General features: G+C 31.5%; 3 protein-coding genes across 4 annotated transcripts; 1 reads left to right on the forward strand and 2 right to left on the reverse strand.

The window, feature by feature from the left end:
• Positions 1–25: 25 nt before the first annotated feature.
• Positions 26–2,904, reverse strand: LOC112784435 (transmembrane emp24 domain-containing protein p24delta4). The gene is made up of 4 exons (XM_025827637.3): positions 2,517–2,904; positions 1,731–1,940; positions 305–381; positions 26–170 (listed from the first exon to the last, which is right to left on the reverse strand). The coding sequence occupies exons 1-4, from the start codon at positions 2,769–2,771 to the stop codon at positions 26–28; spliced, it is 687 nt and encodes a 228-aa protein (XP_025683422.1). The 5' UTR covers positions 2,772–2,904.
• A 12,986-nt stretch (positions 2,905–15,890) lies between these two features.
• On the forward strand, positions 15,891–16,700 carry LOC112786754 (uncharacterized). Its single transcript, XM_025830128.3, has one exon. The coding sequence runs from the start codon at positions 15,891–15,893 to the stop codon at positions 16,332–16,334; it is 444 nt and encodes a 147-aa protein (XP_025685913.1). The 3' UTR covers positions 16,335–16,700.
• A 1,101-nt stretch (positions 16,701–17,801) lies between these two features.
• On the reverse strand, positions 17,802–22,651 carry LOC112786753 (disease resistance protein RPS2). Of its 2 annotated transcripts, none has more exons than XM_025830126.3 (5): positions 22,324–22,651; positions 18,845–22,125; positions 18,619–18,709; positions 18,265–18,366; positions 17,802–18,176 (listed from the first exon to the last, which is right to left on the reverse strand). In XM_025830126.3, the coding sequence occupies exons 2-5, from the start codon at positions 22,080–22,082 to the stop codon at positions 18,044–18,046; spliced, it is 3,564 nt and encodes a 1,187-aa protein (XP_025685911.1). In that variant the 5' UTR covers positions 22,083–22,125; positions 22,324–22,651; the 3' UTR covers positions 17,802–18,043. The 2 variants fall into 2 exon arrangements, with proteins under 2 accessions (XP_025685911.1, XP_029151929.1); XM_029296096.2 differs by having other exon boundaries at positions 18,845–22,131; positions 22,324–22,614.
• Positions 22,652–22,895: the final 244 nt, after the last annotated feature.

Consider the following 22,895-nt stretch of genomic DNA (forward strand, 5'->3'; position numbering starts at 1 on the left):
GACCTAAATTTAGCACCATCTAGTTCTAGATAAGCTTCTTCTTTACGAAGTATCGCTTCAAATGCCAAAATTGCAAAGCTGAAACTACAATGCAGATACCCAAGGACATTATACTAAGCCATGCTACTCTGGCATTTGTTCTTTCACTTACGCCCCTCATATTTGATTCTCTGAGAAGAAAAAAAGAAATGGTTAATCAGAAAAAGTCGAGACAACTTGCAACACCGCCTCAAAGATGATAAGGGAAAAAATAAAAATAAGTGCCAACATTTAGGCGTTTGTCATATAATAAAAATTACGATACCTGTTCTTCAGATTTAGCAAATTCTCATGGATAGTCACCACTGCTTCTTCCAGCTTTCTCAACTCAAGCTCTACCCCCTAAGCATCAATAACATATAAAACTGATGTTAGCAAAGATAAATTCTTCAAGGGGGCAATATCCAGAGCATAATCTGTTAAGTAGTGTTTGTTTTAAAAGATTGAAACTGATATTGAGATATTAAGATTTAATATTGTGTTTAGTAATTAAAGATTGGAATTAAAATTTTAGTTTCGAGACATAAAATTTCAATCTTTTCATTATTTTTAGAAAATAGAGACATAAGGAACTAAAATTTTTAGACTAAAAAAGATTGAAATTTTAACACTATTTCATGTTCACATTTATATTGAATCAAATAAGATAATAAACCATAACTTAATCCTGTATATTTTACACTAAATATAATATAAAAATTTAATTTAGTCTTAATTTTTTAATTTTTGTCTTTTAGACAATCTCTATCTTTTAGTCTCAATCTCTTTTATAAATGTAGTATTAAGTACTTTATCAAGATACAAACATTAATGCATTCATGGTGATTAAAGCATTTTATGAATAGTTCGGACCGTGAATAATTAGGTTAATTTTTTTTTGAAATGGACAATTATTCATTAGTGTGGATAAATTAAGTGTTTTTTTTATGTGGAGATAAAAAATCTGAAGATCAGATTTCATAATAAAATTTTATGAATACACAAATCTGAGGATGGCTCTCAGATTTGTGATTTAAAAAAAATTATAAATACAAATTTAATCCTCTAACTTTTTGTTTTTAAATCTGACCCTCTAATTTCTTTTATTTTTTTTTCCACAATTTTATGATACATTCTTCATCTTCATGATATAACAAAACACACTCTTTTTTAATATAAAAATTGGGATAATTAACCCGGTCAAACATGATGAAGTCAAACAAGTTTTCCTTCGATTTGAGACAAGCAAGCTTACCTCACATTTAATTAAGTGGTTCGATTAGTAACTAACCAGTTAAATTATTGACTCAGTATTAAGTAATTCAATGCCTTAGATAGGTTAATTGTTAGATCAGTTTTGATAATTGTATATGCTTTTGAGTCACAATTTCAAAGTAGCATTAAAAAAAAAGAGCTGTGATAGATGTACTTAGGTTCCATTTTAAACTATCATACTTCCATTACTATTAGATAGAACTTAATCTCATTTTAAAATAGAATCACACCATATGTTTAATAGTAATAAGGTCGTGAGTTTCTTAATATAAAATACAAAATAAGTTACCCTAACTATTTCTATTCGAAGTGTGTTACAAATACTGAGATTTATCAAACCCTAACTGATTATTCATCTGTAGATGCCATAAATGGAATATATAGGTAAATTAAGAAAATATATGTAGGTAGATATGACTTATGAATGGAATATTTACCTCAATCTTTTCTTTCTTAGCAACTGTTTCCCATTCCGTGGCTGCAATGCCGATTTTCCAATCGAGGTTGACTTGAACTTCTTCGTTTCCTTGATTTTCAGCCACCCAGAAGCATGCCAGGTAGCTCCCAGTCTCTGTAGTTGTAAATGCGAACTTGCCGATTGTTGCGTTCTCCTTGAAATGAAGATTGTTTCCATATGGTGATGTCACCTAAACAAAATTTGTAGTACTATTACTATAAGATAAATCCAGAGATCAACTTACAAGAAACGGTGGAAGTTATTTTTTGATAACAAAATAATAGGTATACAGACAGAAACTAAGACACTACTATCTCTAATCTCTATAATTAATGCATTATTATTCGATGATTAATGTATCTAATAAATGTATCAATTTTCATAATAGAACCCTGATAATAATTTCTGGAAGGATTATTTGCATTCACTTCACTGGTAGCAGCATGAGCAAATATACATATAAGCACGTGCATTCAGATAAAAAGTTAAAATAGCCTGAAAGATGAGTTCATCAAAATAAGAGAAACACGTAAATTGAATGAATCATATTATATTCAGTAATTCTCATGGCACAAACCACATGAACTATCTAATATTAGTACTAAATCAATTTCACAAATCGAATTAGGTCGTCGATGAAAGATGATCCAAAATAATCTAACCTAATAATGAAGGTGAGATATATGAATTAATTATATTATTGTGTTGTGTGAGAAACGAAAACAAACGAGAATAAAAGCGATCGATCCAGATCGGTACGCGATACCTTGACGGAAATAGTAGGGTTTCGGGGAGGTGAGCGATGATGAAGATCAGCGGCACCGACTGCAGCAACGACAAAGTAGTTAGCTAAAACGATGATGTTGCTTTGGATTTCTTCTGAAACGCATTTCGTGGAAGTAGCCTTCGCCTGTAACGTGATCCAGATGGCTCCACACGGCGGTGACAGTGACAGCAAGAAGAAGCAGAAGATCAGTAATAAAACTATGGCTTTCACTTTCACTTGCAGTTCCAACAACATGATGTTGCTTCACTTTCTATATAAGATATAAACACATACAACGACGAAGAATGCAAATGCAATTGCCAATGGCAATGGCAGTGGCAATTGTTCCTCGATCTCTCTCTTTTTCGATCTCTTTCTGTTTCCTATCTTTCCGCTTTTTTTCTTTTCAAATTATTATTTTTGTTTTTTCTTTAATCTTATTTTTATATTATTAATAAGTTTTGTGAGTGAAATTTGAGGATCAGTTTTTGATGCATGATAGAGTATCCACTATCCAGTCACATTCTTCTCTTTAGATAATCATTTAAGAATATATATGAATTTAAAAATTAGTTATTTCTTATAAAGTTTTTAATGTTTATTATTAAATTTTGTCTTATATTGAATCAATTTTTACATTTAGAATTTATAAAATTAGATAGAGTTGCATTAAGTTGTATAAGAATTTAAAATGTTTTGTAATCTTAGTTTAATTTAAGGATTCGCTTACAAAAATTTATTGATTTGAAAGACAGTTAAAACTTAAAAAGTTTTCTATATAAACTATAAGAATCTATTGGACAGCTTCCAACCTCGCAGAGGGCTCAGGCAAGGAGATCCAATTTCTCCTTATTTATTTGTTTTGTGCATGGAAAGATTGGCGTGCTTCATTTCCAAACAAGTTGACGAGGGTATTTGGGATGGTGTGGCTGTTTCTAGAGGAGGACCTAGAGTTTCTCACTTGATGTTTGCAGATGACCTCCTCCTTTTTTGTAAAGCAAAGAAAAATCAAGTTCGGAATGTTGTGCACACCTTGGAGTTGTTCTGCAAAGCTTCAGGTATGAAGGTTAACATTGAAAAATCTAAAGCTATTTGTTCTAGAAATATCTCAAATAGAAGGAAGGAAATGTTGTCTGGTGTTTCTCATATTCCTTTTACTAGTGACCTAGGCAAATACTTGGGGGTGAACCTTAATCATCCTCGAGCTGCTAGGTCTATTTTTGCGGACTCTTTAGAGAAGATCAAGAATAGGCTGGCTAGTTGGAAAGGTCGGCTCCTTAACAGAGCAGGCAGGCTTTGCTTAATTAAATCTGTTGCTTCTTCTCTTCCTATTTATCAGATGCAAGTGACTCTTTTTCCTACTTCAATTTGTCAAAAGATTGATTCTGTGCTTAGACAATTCTTGTGGAAGGGAAAGGTGGGGGAGCGATGCTTAAATTATGTCAAGTGGAGCAAAGTTGTCACTCCAAGAAAATATGGAGGCTTGGGAATTAGAGATACCCAGTGTGTAAATTTTGCTTTATTAGGAAAGCTTGTTTGGCAATTACTGCATAATAATGATAAGCTTTGGGTAAGAATTATGTTGGCAAAATATTTATCTGGGAGGTCTTGCTTTTCATCCAGTTTTTCTAATAATGTTTCAAGCACTTGGCGAGCGATTTATAAGACAATAGAAAAGCTTCGTGATGGTTTTGATTGGTGTACAGGCAGGATGTCTCAATCCTTTTGGTATCATGCTTGGCGACCATGTGGAACGCTAGCTCCTTTGGTTCCTTTTGTGCACATCTCTGATTCTCACTTGAAGCTAGAAGATGTCTGGTACCATGGACATTGGCGGTGGGATATTCTTTGCACAATGATTCCGGAAGAAGTTAAACTTGATTTGATGCTCTTTGATCCTATCAAGCAGGCAGGAGATAAAACAGGTTGGTTTTGGACAAACTCAAATACTCTCACCTACTCAACTAAAAGCGGGTATGAATGGCTATTGAAGAAGAAATTTGGCTGGAACGATAATGAAAATTGGCTTTGGCTTTGGCGCTTGAGAATACCGGAGAAGATAAAGTGTCTGCTCTGGCTTTGTCTCAACAACGGAGTTCCCACAGCTAGTTACCGGTTTCAAAGAGGTCTTGCTACTTCTGATTTTTGTCAGCGATGTTATCTTGCTCTAGAGGATATTAACCACTGCTTTAGGACTTGCCAAAAAGCTCGTCAGATTTGGATTAGCTTAAATTTGGGAATGACCGCTGAGGACTCTAGTTTGGATTTTGTGTCTTGGATTCGTTCTAACCTCAACAAAAATGAGTTTCTCTTTACAGCGGCCTTTTGGTGGATTTGGAGGGATAGGAACAATGACATCTTCCATCAAGATGATCCATGGAGTAAGGAGAAAATTGTTCACTTAGTTCAACATGCTGCTCGCGATTTCTCTAAGGTTGTTACTATCCAAAAACATATTATTCCTTCCTCTTTGCAATATAACTGGGAACCACCTCCAATGAATGTCTGTAAAGTGAACTGCGATGCAAGCGTTTTTGAAAATGGGCAATTAGCGGGCTTTGGATGTATTATTAGAGACAGCATGGGAATTTGGATGAAAGGTTGTTCTGCCAGTATACCTCTTTCTAGTGTTCTCTCTTGTGAGCTTCATGCTATTTGGAGAGGGCTTGTTATGGCTTGGGATTGCGAGTATAAAGAGGTCATATGTGAAACTGATAATCTTGATGCATTTCTTCTTGTTTCGCGAGGCACAACCAGCATGATTACGAATGACTCTGATCTGCTTGGCAAAATCAAAGAGATGCTTCAGCGCAATTGGACAGCTACTTTAGTGCTCATCCAGCGTACAGCAAACAGAGCGGCTGATTTAATGGCTAAGACTGCTGCTTTAAACAAGCAGGTGTACCTAGAGTGGTTACAACCCCCTAATAATTTAGACATTATTATTAGAGAGGAGTACTACTCTTTCTCTTAGGTGTTTTTTCTTTGTGTTATGTTCAGTCACCAAAAAAAAATAAGAATCTATTATATAAAAATCGGATTTTTCCATTTAATGATAGAGTTGACGTGGCATGCTTTTGAGAGTGTTTTTTTGTTTATTTTTTTTAACTTATTAAATACAAGTTATTACGATAAACTATATCAATTAATTAATTTGATTAGATATTTAAATATCATTTAATTTATTATAATTTATATCAATTTAATTTGGTAGTATTTTTTAATTTATTTATTTTAATATTCTATTAATATTTTTTAATTTATTTCTTTTAATTTATTAAACCAAATTTATTGTGTGTACTAATTAATTAATTTGATTAATTTATTAGTCATTAAAATAATAAATCTATGAATAAAATAGGTAATTGAAATATTTTTAACTAATAATTGAATCAAATCAAATCATATCATATACAATGAGCTAAATTCAAATAATGTGAATTAAGAACTAAATTAAAATGAAATAATTTCTTACTTATTCAAGTTGAGTGCAATAAATACAAATTAATTTTGTTAGATAATTATAGTTGTCTAGTCTATTATATATAGATGGCCACACAAAATTATAAGAATTGTGATTTTTATTGCTCTTACTATTTCAGCTCTTCTTTTCTTCTTTTTTTTTTTTTATGTATAATTTCTTTTATGTATAAATGTATCCAAAATGAGAAAGTACGGATGAGTGTTTTATTGATTGTTTCTTTGATGAATATATCTCAATTTAGGCATTCTATTAATATGGATGAAAGTTGACCTGTAGCAATTCAAAATGGCCAGTGTATTTTTTTATAGTATTAGATAGAAGAATATTTGTTAAAATGAATATACCCATTGTAATGAATTTTTTTCAATTGTTATATTTTTATGTCAGTCGTGTAAATTCTTTGAAGGCACAAGATAATAAAATAGGTTGACTTTAATATCATTAGAAGCTAAATTTAATAGTTTAAATAAGCACCACTAATTATGTTAAAAAATAATTTTATAATAATAATGTGATTTACATATTAATATTTTCGAGTAAATTCATTTCAAAATTAAATGTAGAAATTAGACACAATTACGCTAAAATTTTAAAGGTAATATAGAATTTGACAACAAAATTAACATTCATTAAGGAAATAAATTTATTTATGGCTATTTTCTAATTATAAATAATAACAATACTTATGAAAAAATATTAATGTCATCATTTTTGTTAATTAAATTATAATATTAGGTAATTGATAGTTTTATAGGCAGAAATTATTAAGTAATTACGTAAAAATTAGCAACGAACAAGCAATAAGGATTCAGAAAAAAATCGATTATATAATACCAATTTCATAATTAAAATATATCACATATCATATTCTCATATATTCTATTTATTATCTATTCTATTATATAAAAATTAGGTTTCTGCACTTAATGATGAAGTTAACGTGACATGCTTATGAGAATGTTTAGCGATTTGTTTCTTTTAACTCATTAAATACAATTTATTATGATAAATTAACTATATCAACTAACTTATTTGATTAGATATTTAAATATCACATAATTTATTATAATTTATATCAATTTGATTTGGTATTATTTTTTAATTTATTTCTTTTAATGTTCTGCGAGTATTTTTAAATTTATTGAACCAAATTAATTATACTAATTATATGTATTAATTAACTAATTATATTAATTAATTAATCATTAAAATAATAAATTTATGAATAAAATAGGTTCTCGAGATATTTTTTACTAATAATTAAATCAAATCAAATTATATTTATTGAACTAAATTTAAATCATGTGAATTAAGGACTAAACTAAAAATAAGATTATTTTTTACTCATTCAAATTGAACGCAATAAATAAAATTAATTTTGTTAGATAATCATGGTCTTTTGGTCTTTTTATATAAAGATAGCCATACAAAATTATAAAAATCATCATATTTTTTAAGTTACTACACAAATATTATATTTTAGGTAATTGTATATTTTTTATGTTATTTTAAAAATTATTATATAAATTTAAGATCATTTAATTATGTTTATTTTTTTAAAAGCATTGTTATTATTGGAGAGTAACTAATGTTTGTGATAGTCTAAAATTAAAAAATAAAAATACAAAATATTAATATACTAAGTTTTCAAAGTATAAATCTTGAAGTAAATATACGTTATTATAATTAATGATCATAATTAAAAGTCTTTATTTTATTTCAATTTGTTCAGGACATGTTTATCTTAAATTTTATTTCTTTATTAATTAGTTTTTTTTGTACATTTAATTGTCATTAATTTATATAAATTAAAATGTATAACTTTAAAAAATAGGTACGTGTCTAAAAAATAAAAAAAATATTTTTTTGTTAGTAAAAAAATTATTCGCTTTAACTTCTTTTTGGCATCATATCTTACATTTTTACTATAATTAAAAGTTAGAGATAAATTATTAAATATAAATTAGCAAAAAAAATATAATACTTAATGAATAATCATAATCACATTTAAAGGTATTTAAGTTTTTTTCATATAATAAAAAAGATATGCTTCAAAAAATATTTGTATATAATTTACTAACAAGTATATGAGATATTTATCATAATTTTTATTTTTAATAAAAATATCATTGTATTAAAGTGATGTATTTTAAAGATGTATAAATGAGATTTTTATTAAAAAAATTTACAAGATAGTTAATGCAATTTTATTTTAATTTTATCCTTAACATTTAGTTTTAATTTTTACCTTTAGAGTTTTAATATGTTTCAATTATACCATTAGAGTGAACAACATTAGTTATAACTAATCAATTATATTATCTGATTTGACCAAAATTAAATAAATATTAAATTATTTAATAAATAATAAATAAAAAAACAAAATAAATGAATTTAATTTGAATTATTTTCTTATTATTTTCTATATCTAGGAATCTTAATGTGCTTTTATATATTTTGATTAATAGTTTTGAAAGGAATTACTATTTTATTCACTAATATTTTAAATTTTTTATAATATTTTCATAAAATTTGATTAATAGTTTTTTCTTCACAATGTTTTTCTTGAATTTTTTAACCAAAATATATCTTAATTTTTGTCTTTCATCTTTTATATTTATTTATTCTACTAATATTTTTACAGTGTATTTTTATCAACTACATATATTATTTTTAGTCTTCTTTACTTTTTTTTAAAATTATTTTATTACCTTATTTTTAATTATTTATTTTATTTTCACTCATCATATGTTTATTGTATTTCACTTCATTTTAGTTTTAATTTCATAGTTAACTTTCAATTATATAAAAGTCAATAGTTTCTTTCAAAACATGATTAAATATACTATCTATTATATACCATCATTAGGATAAACAAATATAAATTGAATATATAATTTAATTTTAATTTAAACTAAAAACTAATTAAATGAATTGTCAGAAAAATAGCAACTAATTTTGATTTTAATTTCTCTATAATTTATTTAAAGGTAAAAATCTCTCTATAACCACTAACATCGTCGATAACAAAATTATAAGTCTCTATAAAATAAAAATATATAAAATAAATAACATATATATAATTTTAAAATTATTAATCATAGACTATGGACAATTTTTTTTTTAAAAAAAATTTATGGATCAACATATAATTTTTTTTATATTTTTTCTAAAATTTTCCAGACTTATCAACCTTTAAGTTGTCTATACATCACTTTTCAAAATATTATGATTTCATAAGATATAATATGTGGGATAAATCACCTTTATAAACCATTTGCATACCAATTTACGTATATCCCCCAAATTAAAAAAGGCTACGTGCATGTCTCAATTTACATATCTATGTAAATCAAATTTATGAAGTTCGAATTATGTGTTTTCGTAGTAAATCGAATCTATAAGATTCGAATTACTTGGAAGTTATCTGTGCTGCTAAATCGAACGAAGGAGATTCAATTTAAAATGAATTGGATTGTTACTAAGTGAGTATAAATCGAACCTTACTGCTTCGATTTAGCATGGATCACATAAATCGAAATTTATAGATTCGATTTAGTAGGGGATGACATCATTCGAATTCTTTAAATTCAATTTACTTTCGAATCACAATGTCAAGTAATTCGAATCCTATAGATTCAATTTACTACTTATTACCTTAATTCGAATTTATTAAATTCGATTTATATAGAAATGTAAAAGGAGATAACTGGGTAATGTTTTTGGACTTGGAGGATTCAGGTAATTTTGGGGTGGTTTTAGTTTATCAATGTAAATTAATCTAATATGTGATATTATTAGTTATTGTTATATATATGAAAAACGTGACTTATTTATGCATTGTTTGGATTAGAAGAATTTGTAGGAAAATAAAATGCTGGAGAAAAAAATGGATGGAAAAATCAATTTTTCATTGTTTGGATCAACATAAAGAAATTGAATGAAAAATATAAAAGTGTATGTGGAGGTCATGTAAATTTTTTCTCTTTAAAATTGCGAAGAAAACTGATGTAGAAGTGCAAACATGGGTAAAAATACAGAGTTACCATTTGAATTATAATTTATATATAATATATAAAATATTAACATCATTTTACTCTGTTATAATTTTTTCTCTTATTACTTTTCCTTCCATCCAAGCAAAAAAAAAATTTTCCTCTATTTTCTTTCCATTCATTTTTACTTTATCTAAACAACACAAAAAAAAAATATACTTTTATTTCCTCTCATTTTTTTTGTTTTCATTTTTTTTCCTCTTATTTTCCATCTTATATCTAAACAATAGCTTAGTGTTTATCCATTTATCTTCTATTAATATTGTTATAATAAGGATACGTGTGACTTTATAAAAATGATATAAACTAAACTCTGATTATCACAAAAACAGTCAAAATGGATTGCAGGAATCACTCGCGTTTTGAGGTTAGATGGGAACTCTTGAAATCCTCACGACCTGCCACGCGAAAAGGATAGGGACTAGGGGTGGCAAACGGGCCGAAACCCGTCGGATTGGCCCGCGTAACCTGCCAAAAAAGGTGGGTTGGGCTGGAATTTTGAGACCGCCAAACTTAAAAAGCCCGCCTATCCCGCACCGCTTAATCCATGGGTTTCAGCAGGGGCGGGGCGGGGTGGGACAGGCTTTCCCACTGAGCCAAGCTTTTATTTTATTAGGGCAATTTTTTTACAAATTTCTATGATGTTATTGATCTACGAGAGGATAAAGATGATGATTGAAGATGTTCTAAGTTATATTTTGGATTATGTTTTATGTTTGATTAATTATAAACTTAAAGATGTTTAATTATATATTTTGGATAATGTTTATTTTGGTTTGAACAATGTTGGTTTTATTATTTTGTTTCAAAAAATTTTGTTTATAATTATGTTTATTACATATTTATAATTATTAAGATTTTAATGTGTGTGAATTTAAAAATTATAATTTTTTTATATTTTTAGAAATTATAAATTTATTAAAATTGTTGTGAAATTATATATATTGTTTAATATTTAATGGTTTATAAAAAAAAAAAGAGATCCTGCCAACCCGCCAGCCTACTATTAGGCGGAACGGGAAAAAAATTTAAAACCGCCTTATTAGGCAGGGTGGGGCGGACTAGGCCACTAGATGGTGGACTTTTGGCGAGACAGGGCGGGTTTTCCCATTTGCCACTCCTAATAAGGATACGGACATAAGTGTCCGCTCCATGGAACCTATTAAATATACACAAATAAATAAATAAATAAATATATATATATATATATATATATATATATATATATATATCAATTTCTTGAATTTAGTAACCCTAATTTCTGCTTCCAATTCAAATTTTATTTTTCTTCCATATTCATTCTCAGCCTCGATCCTCTCTCTCTAACTCACTTTCTCTGCGTCTCAAGTCCGTCAATAAATATCGTCTCAAAAAATTATGTTATGTTATTATGTTGGAACATGTTTTTATGTTTTTTCTTTTTAAAATGTTATTTTTCATAACGAATATGTTATAAATTGTGTTGAATTATATTAAATTGATTATTTTATGATTATTATATTATGTCTTTTTGTGTTAATTTTTTTCAAAAGTTTTCAAAGAATATTCGTAGATACCTGAGAAGATCTGCGTTTCCTGAGGGATAATTAAACAGAAACTTGCAATGACGAAGAAGGAACGCGAGCATTTTTGTTAAAATAGGAACGGATGGGAATTGGGAAGGGGCTTCTCGCGCTCCCCTAAGTACTCGTTACCATATCTAACTAGCAATAGAGATCTAATTTGAGTCGATTTAAGAGGGGACGCATGGACTTTATCTACATTGAACCTTTAAAGTAATGAACCTAAGTTGAGTTAAACCCCAAAATGGTCCCTGAGATTCACGGTTTGCACCAATTTAGTCCCTGACTTACCAATTGCACCATTTATGTCCCCGACTTTGTAAAAATTGCACCAAGGTTGTCCCTAGCCACATCTCCGGGCAAATTAATGAACGCCGGCCAGGTGAGAAGCCATGTCCGCCTAACCTTCTTTCTTTCTTCTCTTCTCTGAAACCCAGCCCAACCCGCAGACCTCCACACCAACCTTCCGTCCGTCCGTCCGTCCGTCCGTTCCTACCGCCGGCGACCACCGTCGCTAACCCTCCCTCCTCCCTTCTTCCTTTTCTTTCTTCCCTATTTCTCCATTTCTTTCCTCCTGTACGCAACACCCATGTTCGTGGCGCCACCTCTGTCTGCACCTTCCAGTTCCGGTGAAAACCACCAGCGGCGGCGAAACTCTGTGCCGCTACGACACTACCTCCGCTCCTTACGCTATCTTCTTTTTTCACTCCTCAACGCAGGTTCCATTCCATCCTCTGTGTCTGTTTCTTTTTTTTCTAATTATTTTTTTATTTCAATGCCTTTTGATTCTGCTTTTACTGATCTTGTTAGACTTAGGATAGTTGATTATTTATGTTTCTGGACTGAATGTGTATTGGCTGGTTGAAATTTTTGGGTTGATTGATGCTTACATTAAACTGAAATTGCTGTTTATGAATCCTGCATACAACCTGTTCGATAAATTGCCTGAAAGTTAAATCTTATGTCTGATCATCATAGGCTTCAAATTTTGTTTTTATTAGGCATTGTAACTCATATTGTGCAGTTTTCTATAAATTTTTATGATGATTGAGATTGAATTTTGGTTATGCACTTGGTGAATGTTCTTGCTTAACACCAAATTGAACTGAAATTTTAGAATTCATTCCTTGTTTGGTGTTAGCGAAATAAAAGGAAGAAAGAAAAGGAAGAAGGGAGGAGGGAGGGTTAGCGACGGTGGTCGCCGGCGGTAGGGCGGACGGACGGACGGAAGGTTGGTGTCGAGGTCTGCGGGCTGGGCTGGGTTTCAGAGAAGAAGAGAAGAAAGAAAGAAGGTTGGGCGGGCGCCAGGTCACTGCCGGTGTTCATTAATTTGCCCGGAGATGTGGCTTAGGACGACCTTGGTGCAATTTTTACAAAGTCGGGGACATAAATAGTGCAATTGGTAAGTTAGGGACTAAATTGGTGCAAACCGTGAATGTCAGGGACCACTTTGGGGTTTAACTCACCTAAGTTAGATTTGGGACCCTAACAATGGATTTTAGTTGATCTTGCTTGCATTGAGGTCTTACTAAGCCCAAATATATCTTGGATTAGTATTTTGAGTCATTGTTATAGCAAATACTATACTATTTAACATTATAACATTTAGTATATATAAAAGTTGGATATATTTACAAGATATTTTTTAATTCAAATTAAAAAAATTAATTATCTCTTTTTTAGCTTTAAATATTATTTTCTAATGTAACAAAAAAAAAATAAAAATAACAATAATTACTCACATAATTAAAATAGATAATCTTAATATATACATGACACTATATATATCAAGAATTATTATATATGATATATAATTTTTTTTCTTTTCTATAATGACTATTTATATAATTTATTCAACAATTTTTTCATCTTAATATTTAATAAATTTAACATACAAAATAAGTAATTTAAGTTATCATCTAAGATAATAAGTATAATAGTGTAAATATTTATTTATTTATTAGTAGTGAAAAAATATATAAATAGTATAAATTGATATTTTTTAGTATAAAAACAATAATAAAAATCAATTACATAATTAAAAAATTATGAAGAATTTCTTAAATAATAATAAAAAATAAATCACTATTTTCATATAACTTCATTTATTCTGGTGTGGATGGCAGGCAGGCCTATATTTCTTGGTTTCAATAGCACTCTTTACGAGCGTTGTTTCTATCTACTATTATTTAAAAATAATTAAGTTATTAATGACTGATTACAAAGTTTATGAAAAAAATTTAGATAATAAATCAATCCTCAATAAATTATACATTAATTTTGTCAAAAAAAAAATAATACATTGGATATTATTATTTACGTACTAATATAATATATATTATCGATTATTAAGTTTATAATTAATTTTTAACCCAATTTTTGGTAATTAGAATTTAAACGATTGAAATTATTAAATGTTAAATATTTTACATCTAACCAATTTATTTTTTTATTGAAATTAAAAAAGGATGAGTTGTTTCTAAATTTAAATTTAAATTTGAGTAAGAAAATAAAAAAATATTTTAAATTTTATCTAGCTAACCAGAATTAATTTTAAGATAAGAAATTACTTTGTACATCGCATATATTGTAAGATAGTATGGTCATTTAATATTTTTTAATGATAAATAATGGTGTAAGAAATTAGAAGAAAATGTATTTACAAGTTTAGGAAATATTAATTTATTTTTCAATAGAATAAATTATATATTGAATAACAAAAGTTATTATTGGTTTCTCTTCACACTAACTAATACTCAACGATGGTGTTTCGGTACACCATGTTACCAAGAAATATTAATCGATCTAATAACTTTTATAATGATATAAGTTTATGAATTTGAAAATTTAAAAATCATTTCATAAAATGTGAAGTTTTAACGAGTAACAATGTTGATCATATTGTTTTGATTTTAAAAATGAATATGATACCAACGAATAAAATTGTCCCAAGTAAATTTTAACAAAGACAAAAGTCCATAAGTATTGCTATTAATGAAAAATTAATCTATTTTAAAGACAAATACAATTTTTTTCTACAGATTCCTAACTCAGCAAGTCGAGGACGACTAATCCACTACATATTGATGCTCTATTTATTAAGGGTCTGTCAACTAATAGATTATTTATACACACAAGACGATATTCAAACTCCAAATACTTGCTTACGGACAAATAAGATGATCATTCAACCAATTCAAATTGATTAAAATAAATATTAATTATTTTTAATATAATTACTATATATATTTTTTATTTAAATTTTAATAAAAAAATTTTATATAATTTTTAAATTGTTACGGGATCATACACTAGTTTACATAATAATCTGAATTTTTGGGTGGGCCGAACGAAAGCCCAGAGGGGAGTAATGAATTTCTTTAGAATGTTACTGTTCATAGTGTTTTGGGCTGAATGGATTATGCAAGTTGAAAAGAATTAGACTTGACTTGACTTGCAAATACTACATGTCACATGACCATTTTTTATATTTAAAAAAATCAAATTCAATTAAATTAGTCCAGCATTTCTATCAATTCTATACTTAATAAAAGGCAGCATCAACTTCAGAAAAAATAAAATTTCACTTATAGTATAGTAGCTCTCGTTTTTCTTAGTTTCTTTAGTGGGTAGATAGAATTTGAGCATTACCATCAAGTTCATAAATCAGATTCAGACACTTAAAAACGGCTACCTACTTGTATTCCCCAACCTATCAATACCATTTTGTAAATATGAGGTGTCACAATCCACTCTAGTTTCCATTTCCATACCCAATATCAAATTAAATCTTAGCACCATGAAAAAGGCATTCTTTTTTACCATTAAGGTTCAGAAAAGTCCACAACTCCATCAATTCATGCTTTGAATAGACACCAAAATTTCAAAGCAGTGTCCCCACTATATCACTATGATTAAGATTCCTAACTATGTCAGTGTATAACAGATAACATGAGCCGTTCATCAATCCTTATCTTCATCATACAGAAATAAAAAAAATTAACTTCAACGGTCCCATTTCACATCAAACTGAGGCTTAGTTAATCTACAACCTTGATGAGGCCAAACTCAATAAAAAGAGAAATCTTTTATAATTCTTTTAAATATATTCTATTCATTTACTTTGTGGAATATTATAGCCCTTAAAAAAGTTCTTCAAATATAAAGGCCAAAAATACTGTTCCTTTATACTTTTTCTTGCACTAAACACAGAAACAAGATCTGCTTCTTAAATTCAACAAATTCATACTCACCAAGAGAAGAGAAAGAAAAAATGGAAGCCCTTCTGTCCCAATTCACCTTGCTCTCAGACCATGCTCTACAGGACAAGAACTTTGATCCATCCACAATTGAGGACCTCATGAAGCTGTTTGAGATTGAGTCATACAAGGCATGGGCAGCTGCAGAACTTGAGCAACAGACAGAGGTTGAAGAGGCTGAGGTTTCCATGCAGGAAGCTGAGGACTACCTTGATTCTGTCATGGAAAGCGCCATGGACGAGTTCCGGCGCTTCGAAGAGGAGTTTGAGAGCATGTCAAAGGCTGAAATGGAGAGCCTAGTTAACACTGCTGAGAGTGCAAGAAAAATGGGAAATTTGATGGAGAAAGCTGCCTCCATTGCTTCCAAGAAGTATATTGAGGCTGCACTCAATTCGGCCACTGCTTCCATGAAATCTGCTTGGAAAGGTATCTCTTCTGGCAAGGTTCATCCTTCTTAAAACATGACAATAACAATTACAACCCTACTATTGATATGTATTCAAGTTAAAATCTGTAATAAGATACTTCTCTTTTAGCCTTTCTTTTTTCAGTTATCTTCTGTTCTTATGTTGCTGCTATAGAAATTGGATCAGAATTCATGTACCAAAATTGATAGGCTGAGAATTCATGAGTTAGAGACGAGTAAGATTGCAAACAGATTTTGTGTTCGTGACTCATGGAAAATCCATTATTTTCATGCATAAATCTGATTCTAGCTAGTAGCTAAGTTCATCAACATGAATGATGCAGCTTAATCTCTAAGATTATGTAATGTTGTCCACCACCACCAAATCTTTTTCAATATTTCAATTCTGTTCTATAAAGCATGCTGATGAGTCAATTTTTATTGTTCACTTGTACACTTAGATTTGGATGAATAAATTTTGTCCTTGATTCCAGTTTCATTCATCTCAACGAAATGCTATGTTAAGTTGTTAAAAAGTAACAAATTCATTACCCCTGCACACATTAATATTGGTATATAGTTCATTCATCATTTTCATCATCCTCAATCATTCCAAATGTGGAAAGCTCACTTTGAATCCAATTCAGAGGCCCCACAATGAATCGTACCTTAGGTCCGTAACATCTTCCCCAATCCAAAGTTTAGGAACATTATGAAAGATAATTTGATGGGTAAGTTGGTATGCAACGCAATGGTAGTCCTGTCATTGTAAATACAATGTAAAGAGACTGTTATGACTATGGTTTCAAGTTTCAACTTTCAACTATAAGAAAATCCTAAATCAAGGTGGCTTCTACAATGGCATACCATGCTACCTTATAATAATAACTTACTTCAAGGTAGGAGATGATAAGAGTATAAGAAGGCGCCTGCGAAGCAGAAGCTCTTTCTTACGGCTGTGCTGATAGGAGGAGAACCAGATGGGCACCCCCTCTGGAGGGATGGATTAAACTGAATACAGATGGATGAGTTCAGGGAGAGGATAGCAGGGCAGGTTGTGGTTGAATTTTCAGAACCAGCATGGCTAAAATAAGGTGCTGCCAACCACAAGAAGCTGAGCTCCTTGGTGTACTTAATGGGATCCGAATGGCAGCTGATATGGGTATGAGACGTATGATAGTAGAAGTGGATTCAGCAGAGGTGTTTGAGGAACTTAGAAGCATAAAGCCCAATTCAACCTGTCACGACTCCATCGTCAAAGAAATCCAAGCCTTCATCTACAGACCCTGGGAGTTAAGCTTTCAACATTAACAAAGTCTTAACATTAAACTAGGATGCAAATTCATAGATGTTCCACCTTTTGAATTAGTCTCTTTATTTACAGCTGATGTATTCAATGACTCTGTAATCCTTTTTTCTTGAGCCTAGACCCGTTTTCATACCAAAAAAAGAAACCTACTTCAAGGTAGGAAGTTGAAATTTTCCCACATTTTTATGATCATATTTAATGTTAGCAATATAAAACCAAACATGTAACCATAGTCTTTGAAATAAATCCCAAGATCGGAGTTAATAGTATGAATTGACTTATTAACAATCAATAATCATATATCATTCTGAAAATTAAATGCTATCACAATTCCTGACTTCATTGTTTACACCAAGGATAGTGGTTGACACTGGATGTATTTGTACTTCATGTGTGAGATAAGTCGGTAGAAGATCATCTATTCATATTTCATAGACAGAGTTGTATGTTGACTACGGTCTACGGCGGCATGTATGATGCCCAAAGTAAGCTGTTTTATATAAAGGAGGGTCCTCGCCAATCTGTTGAACATGCTTTGTGGCCATGCATCCTTGATCATACTTATGAGTGCATCTGTAATAATTTCTGCATATAGACCATCCATAATGCATGCCATAAGCCCAAGCAAATTAGTGAAAACATTTGGATGCTTAAAGAGTAAATATGGTGTTACCTCGGGTACTTATTGTTGAGCAACGCTTTCTGACCATATTTTCTCCACGTGTGTCCATCATCAGTGAGATAACTTGTCTCTACCTCCCAAGTTTTTGAGATTCTGTTGTGATACAGTAGTCTGGATTAGAAAATGCACTATGACTCTCCTACAGTTAGGATTTCTCGAGGGAAACAATATATAAAGCTTGTGAAAAAGATTCAGAGTAGACATGATAGTTCAAATACTTTGGATGCAATTGGACGGTCTGAGTAATTTCTAATATATTCAACCAAGCATAATGTGAGATATGAAAAATAATATATCATATAGTATCTGATGCATTATGTGCCCAAGTTTAACAGGGTGCATTACCTACGCCTTCTATATTTGCCTCTCCTAGTCGGTGAATTTGATACACAAGTTGCAATCCCTGTAGGCTGTGACGGCTTACCTACTGAGTCACCTGTTTACACACGATTTAACAATGTATACAAGTGAATCAAGCTAATATAGTAAATTAGTAATTTATGATATAGAGAGAATATTATTAAGAAATATGGTCACGGCATGTATTGTGGTAATAATGTAATATAGTTACCTGGACCATTATCAATACCGTCATCGTCACATATACCTAACTGAGTCATCAAGTCAGCCTCTTCATTAATTGGGGAAAAAATCCGATTAAAATTAGGCGTTCGACCTTCTAGTGACTTCCACCAGTTGGTTTCTCCTTTTATTACCGTTAGTTCTTTGCTAACCAATTCCTTCCTTGAAAGACTGTGCAGCTTTGGACAGTCATAAAATGCTATTTCTTTTAAACCAGGCCCAATTTGCAACCCGTTTGAAATGCTGGACAATTCAGGAAGATGGAGAAGCAATAACGTGCTCAATTTAGGGAGGAAAGTATGTGCATTGCGCTTGGATGATTCATGACTTATCAATGTACTTAATTTGGGGCAGTCCTTCACTATAAGTTTCTTCAACAAAGAAAGATTCCCCAGAAAGTCCAAAGAGAAGAGAGTCACCAACTTGGGACAACTTTGCAATGACAAAGACTGTAACATACCAAATGGGGAGTGAGGGGAAGTTGGGCCTTCCCATATGCTTCTCAGGTTCTTCATGTGGAATATACTCAAGAATAGCAAATGCGGAAGCATGTCATCTTCATCTTTTGCTCCACCTCCACATGTCTGCATTTCTTTGCATTCTGCCAATATGCACACCCTTAGTTGCTCTAAATTTTTCATTTCAAATTCAGAAAGACTCTTCAAGGTGAAATGCCTATCCAAGAAAAGAGCCTTGCTGTGTCTAAGAACCGTTTTGATTTCATCTGGGACACCCTCACCTTTTACAAATTTTAAGCTGCAGTCACTTTGTTTAAATTTCACATCAGTGGCAGGTGGTATGCTTGATATAATCCGCTGCATATGACGACCAACAATGAACCTGAAATCAAGCTCAAAAATGTGGGCCGGTATGAGCTTCAAAAGTTCCGGTTGTGGGATATACATACTGAGAGTTTGCAAACACTCTAATCCCAATATTTCTGGTAGAATAACTTGCAGATTCTCATCCCACCGCTCATCATCAGGGTTTACACCAATACACAAATGTTCCAACCTCTTGAGTTTAGATAGCACGCCAGAAGGAATAATTGTTGAGCAAGAATATGGCATGTCCTTCTTGACACGATATTCATAAAAGCAGAGGGTCAAACTTTGCATATTGGTTAACTTCTGGACCTCTTTTGGCAGATGTGTGATCTGAGTCTCATCAAGATCAAGCTTCTCAAGCTTCTCCAAATTTCCAATTTCAGGTGGTAACTTCATGAAGCATTCACAACCTTTCAGATACAGTTCTCTAAGCTGCTCCAGAAAAAACAATGAAGATGGCAGTTCTCTTACACTAGTGTAGGATAAGTTCAGGATGCAAAGCAGTGGCATCTGACCAAAAAATGAAGATGGTATTTTTGTCAAATCAGCATTGCTTTGCAGCATCAAAACTTTGAGTTCCAGACAAGCTGGGGACTTTGGTAACTCAGAGATTTTATTGCCTGCTAATTCAATTCGTAAGGCATTATTCCATTTGTCAGGGTTGGGTGGTTCAGTCAACCCTAGGTTTGATTTCTCTATGAACAATGGGTATGAGCTGTATAGCCGTTCTAACATTTGATAGGTTTCTTCTGGTAACCAAGTATACCTGCCTCCAACACCATCAAATTGAAGAAAGACAGAATTTTCTACAAGTTGTCTTAGGTTCTTTTCTGTTTCTCCAGAATCCACAAAGAGAGAAGACATCCAGTGATTCATCAATTCATGATCAACCATGCCATCTCTAATTTTAGGGATGACTATACAGCTCAGTAGGCAATTCTGTTGTGTCTTATTCATGCCATCCCATATTAAGTTTAGGAATGTGTTAACCATGATCTCGTTTAAACCATGAAAATTGTGGATATCTTGTGAAGGATTAGCAGATTGCAATTTGAGGAGAGCAAGTTCCCACTTTCTGACATCTTGATGATTCTTCAACCACTTTGCCACAAGGAGAATTGCGTGAAGGTGGCTTCGACACTCCTCAACTATGCGCACTGCAGTTGTCAGGATGGCACTTGATGAATATACAAAATCCTTCCCCACATTGTGACAGAAGACCACCCATGGCAGCAAATGTTCTTTAGTCCGAATTTCCAAGTCCACTATCGCTTCCATCAATCCTTCTTCTTTAGCATGTTGAGGTGCTGGTGAATCAGTGGTAATGAGTACCAAAACTCCTGACAGTAGACTCTTACAAAATCCCACTCTTTGTAGATCGACAATTTCCTCACCATCCCTGTCTGCAAGAATTACTAGGTACCTGCTGCTTGACATCTCTTCCTCAATGTGTCTGGTGCACAAAACTTCGTCTTCAATCATTGAAAGCTGAAGTAGCTGACAAACATGTTTTCGAAGTTCCTTCTCTCCTCCTGTAGTTGGATAACTTGAGGCTTCAATACTAAGAGTTCCACGAAATGAACTCAGAATGTCAAGCACATTATGCTTGTCATTCAAGGCTGCTGCTACTTTTGCCATGACTGCTCTTTTTTCAACATCGCTTCTGGTTGACAATCTGATGTATTTTATATAGTTTAGATTTTGATTTTTAGAAAAGGAAATCAACGTTTGGATGAGTTGGTGGACAGCAAGATCAGGAGCCAAATTGAGAATAGCTTCTGGAATGAAGTCCAAGTCGGCCTCACCGAAGCCGGAGCTGGACCGGGACCAGGACCTATCACCATTTTCAGCATCCCTTATTATCTCCTTTGGAAGAAGTCCTCGTAGATTAAGCGGCAGCTGCCTCTCATCATATGACTTTGATGTGAAATCTTGAAATATCATTCTCGCATTCACAGAGTAACTAGACAAGAGGCTCAGCAAATCCCTCTTCCTCCTCAAACTATTTTCTGATTCAGGTGAGAAAATTGATGATTTCAAGCTTGTCAAAGTACTAGTCTGAGAAGCCGAGGCCCCTTCAGATTCTGCTTCGTCAGAAAAAAAATTCTCCACTAAGGACCCTTCAGATTCTGTTTCGTCAGAAAAAAATTTCTCCACTAAGGAGAAATCTAACAGCTCCTTTCTAGGAAACTCTCCTGGCTCTGTTTTAAGGATACTGAATGGCTTCACCTCTGTTTTGGAAAAATCACCTGCTTCCAACTCCATTTTGGGAAATCCAGATGGCTCTTTTTTCGAAAATTCATTCATCTCCGTTTTAACGATATTAAATGGCTTCACTTCCATTTTGGGAAACTCACCAGCCTCTAACTTCATTTTGGGTAAATCACCTGCTTTGCTCATGTTGGAACTTAATATCTGCTAATGCCCTATGAGGAGTGCCAAACTGCAACTTCAAAAGTCGCAAGCAACAAGAAATTTTACCATCAAGACCCTTCTCGTTACTATATAGTAGAAATTATTGTGAATAGATCAATACTATCCAAATATTATAAACAGAACAGATATTGTAAAATATTGAAGAATGCAAATGTGATAGAATATTATGAAAGAGTATAACTCGGATGTAAACTAGCAATGATACCTAATAGAATTGAAGCGATGTTCTTCTGATCCGAGCTAAGCCGTTGAAGATATGTGTGGGCTTAAGAATTAGGATTACGATCTCCCTCCAGAGACTCACCAAGTGCCAAGAAAAAGACTTGTTAGGGATTTTTTTAGAATCCTCGCATCAGTCAACGATAAGAAATGCGAAACAGTGGAGAAAGAAACGTCCACATTTCTGATTCAACAGTCAACAAACCGACTGAGAAGTGAGAACGACTAAAATATATAATAACTAGATTTATGTTGTGATAACTGATAAGGTTAAATTGAATGTCCATTAATGTGGGTGGTTGGTTTTTATTTTCAATGCTGAACGAAAAACTTCATATGCCTATACATAGAGAAGTAATTCTATGAATGTTACGTACAATAATAATAAAAACTAAAATATTTTCTCTCTCTCTTAGAGTCCGTTTGGGAAGTGACAAAAGTTATTTTTTTGACTTTTGAATTATGAAAAGTTACGATAAGCGTATTTGGCATAATTTTAAAGAAGAGCTTTTAACTTCTTGAAAAGTTAATTTGCAGCTTTTGGAAGGAGTAGAAATA

The sequence above is a fragment of the Arachis hypogaea genome, chromosome 20 (assembly GCF_003086295.3).
Source record: "Arachis hypogaea cultivar Tifrunner chromosome 20, arahy.Tifrunner.gnm2.J5K5, whole genome shotgun sequence".
NCBI classification, from domain to species: domain Eukaryota; kingdom Viridiplantae; phylum Streptophyta; class Magnoliopsida; order Fabales; family Fabaceae; genus Arachis; species Arachis hypogaea.

Bases quoted from the DNA above. Each gene is read 5' to 3' on its own strand.
- LOC112784435 (XM_025827637.3), bottom strand. From the start codon at position 2,771: ATGTTGTTGGAACTGCAAGTGAAAGTGAAAGCCATAGTTTTATTACTG. The intron at 1,941-2,516 runs GTATCGCGTACC...AATTTTGTTTAG, and splicing joins ACCCTACTATTTCCGTCAAG to GTGACATCACCATATGGAAA. The intron at 382-1,730 runs GTAAATATTCCA...ATTGATGCTTAG, and splicing joins CTAAGAAAGAAAAGATTGAG to GGGGTAGAGCTTGAGTTGAG.
- LOC112786754 (XM_025830128.3), top strand. From the start codon at position 15,891: ATGGAAGCCCTTCTGTCCCAATTCACCTTGCTCTCAGACCATGCTCTA.
- LOC112786753 (XM_025830126.3), bottom strand. From the start codon at position 22,082: ATGAGCAAAGCAGGTGATTTACCCAAAATGAAGTTAGAGGCTGGTGAG. The intron at 18,710-18,844 runs GTAACTATATTA...GTGTGTAAACAG, and splicing joins CGGTATTGATAATGGTCCAG to GTGACTCAGTAGGTAAGCCG. The intron at 18,177-18,264 runs GTAACACCATAT...GTCTATATGCAG, and splicing joins CTCAACAATAAGTACCCGAG to AAATTATTACAGATGCACTC.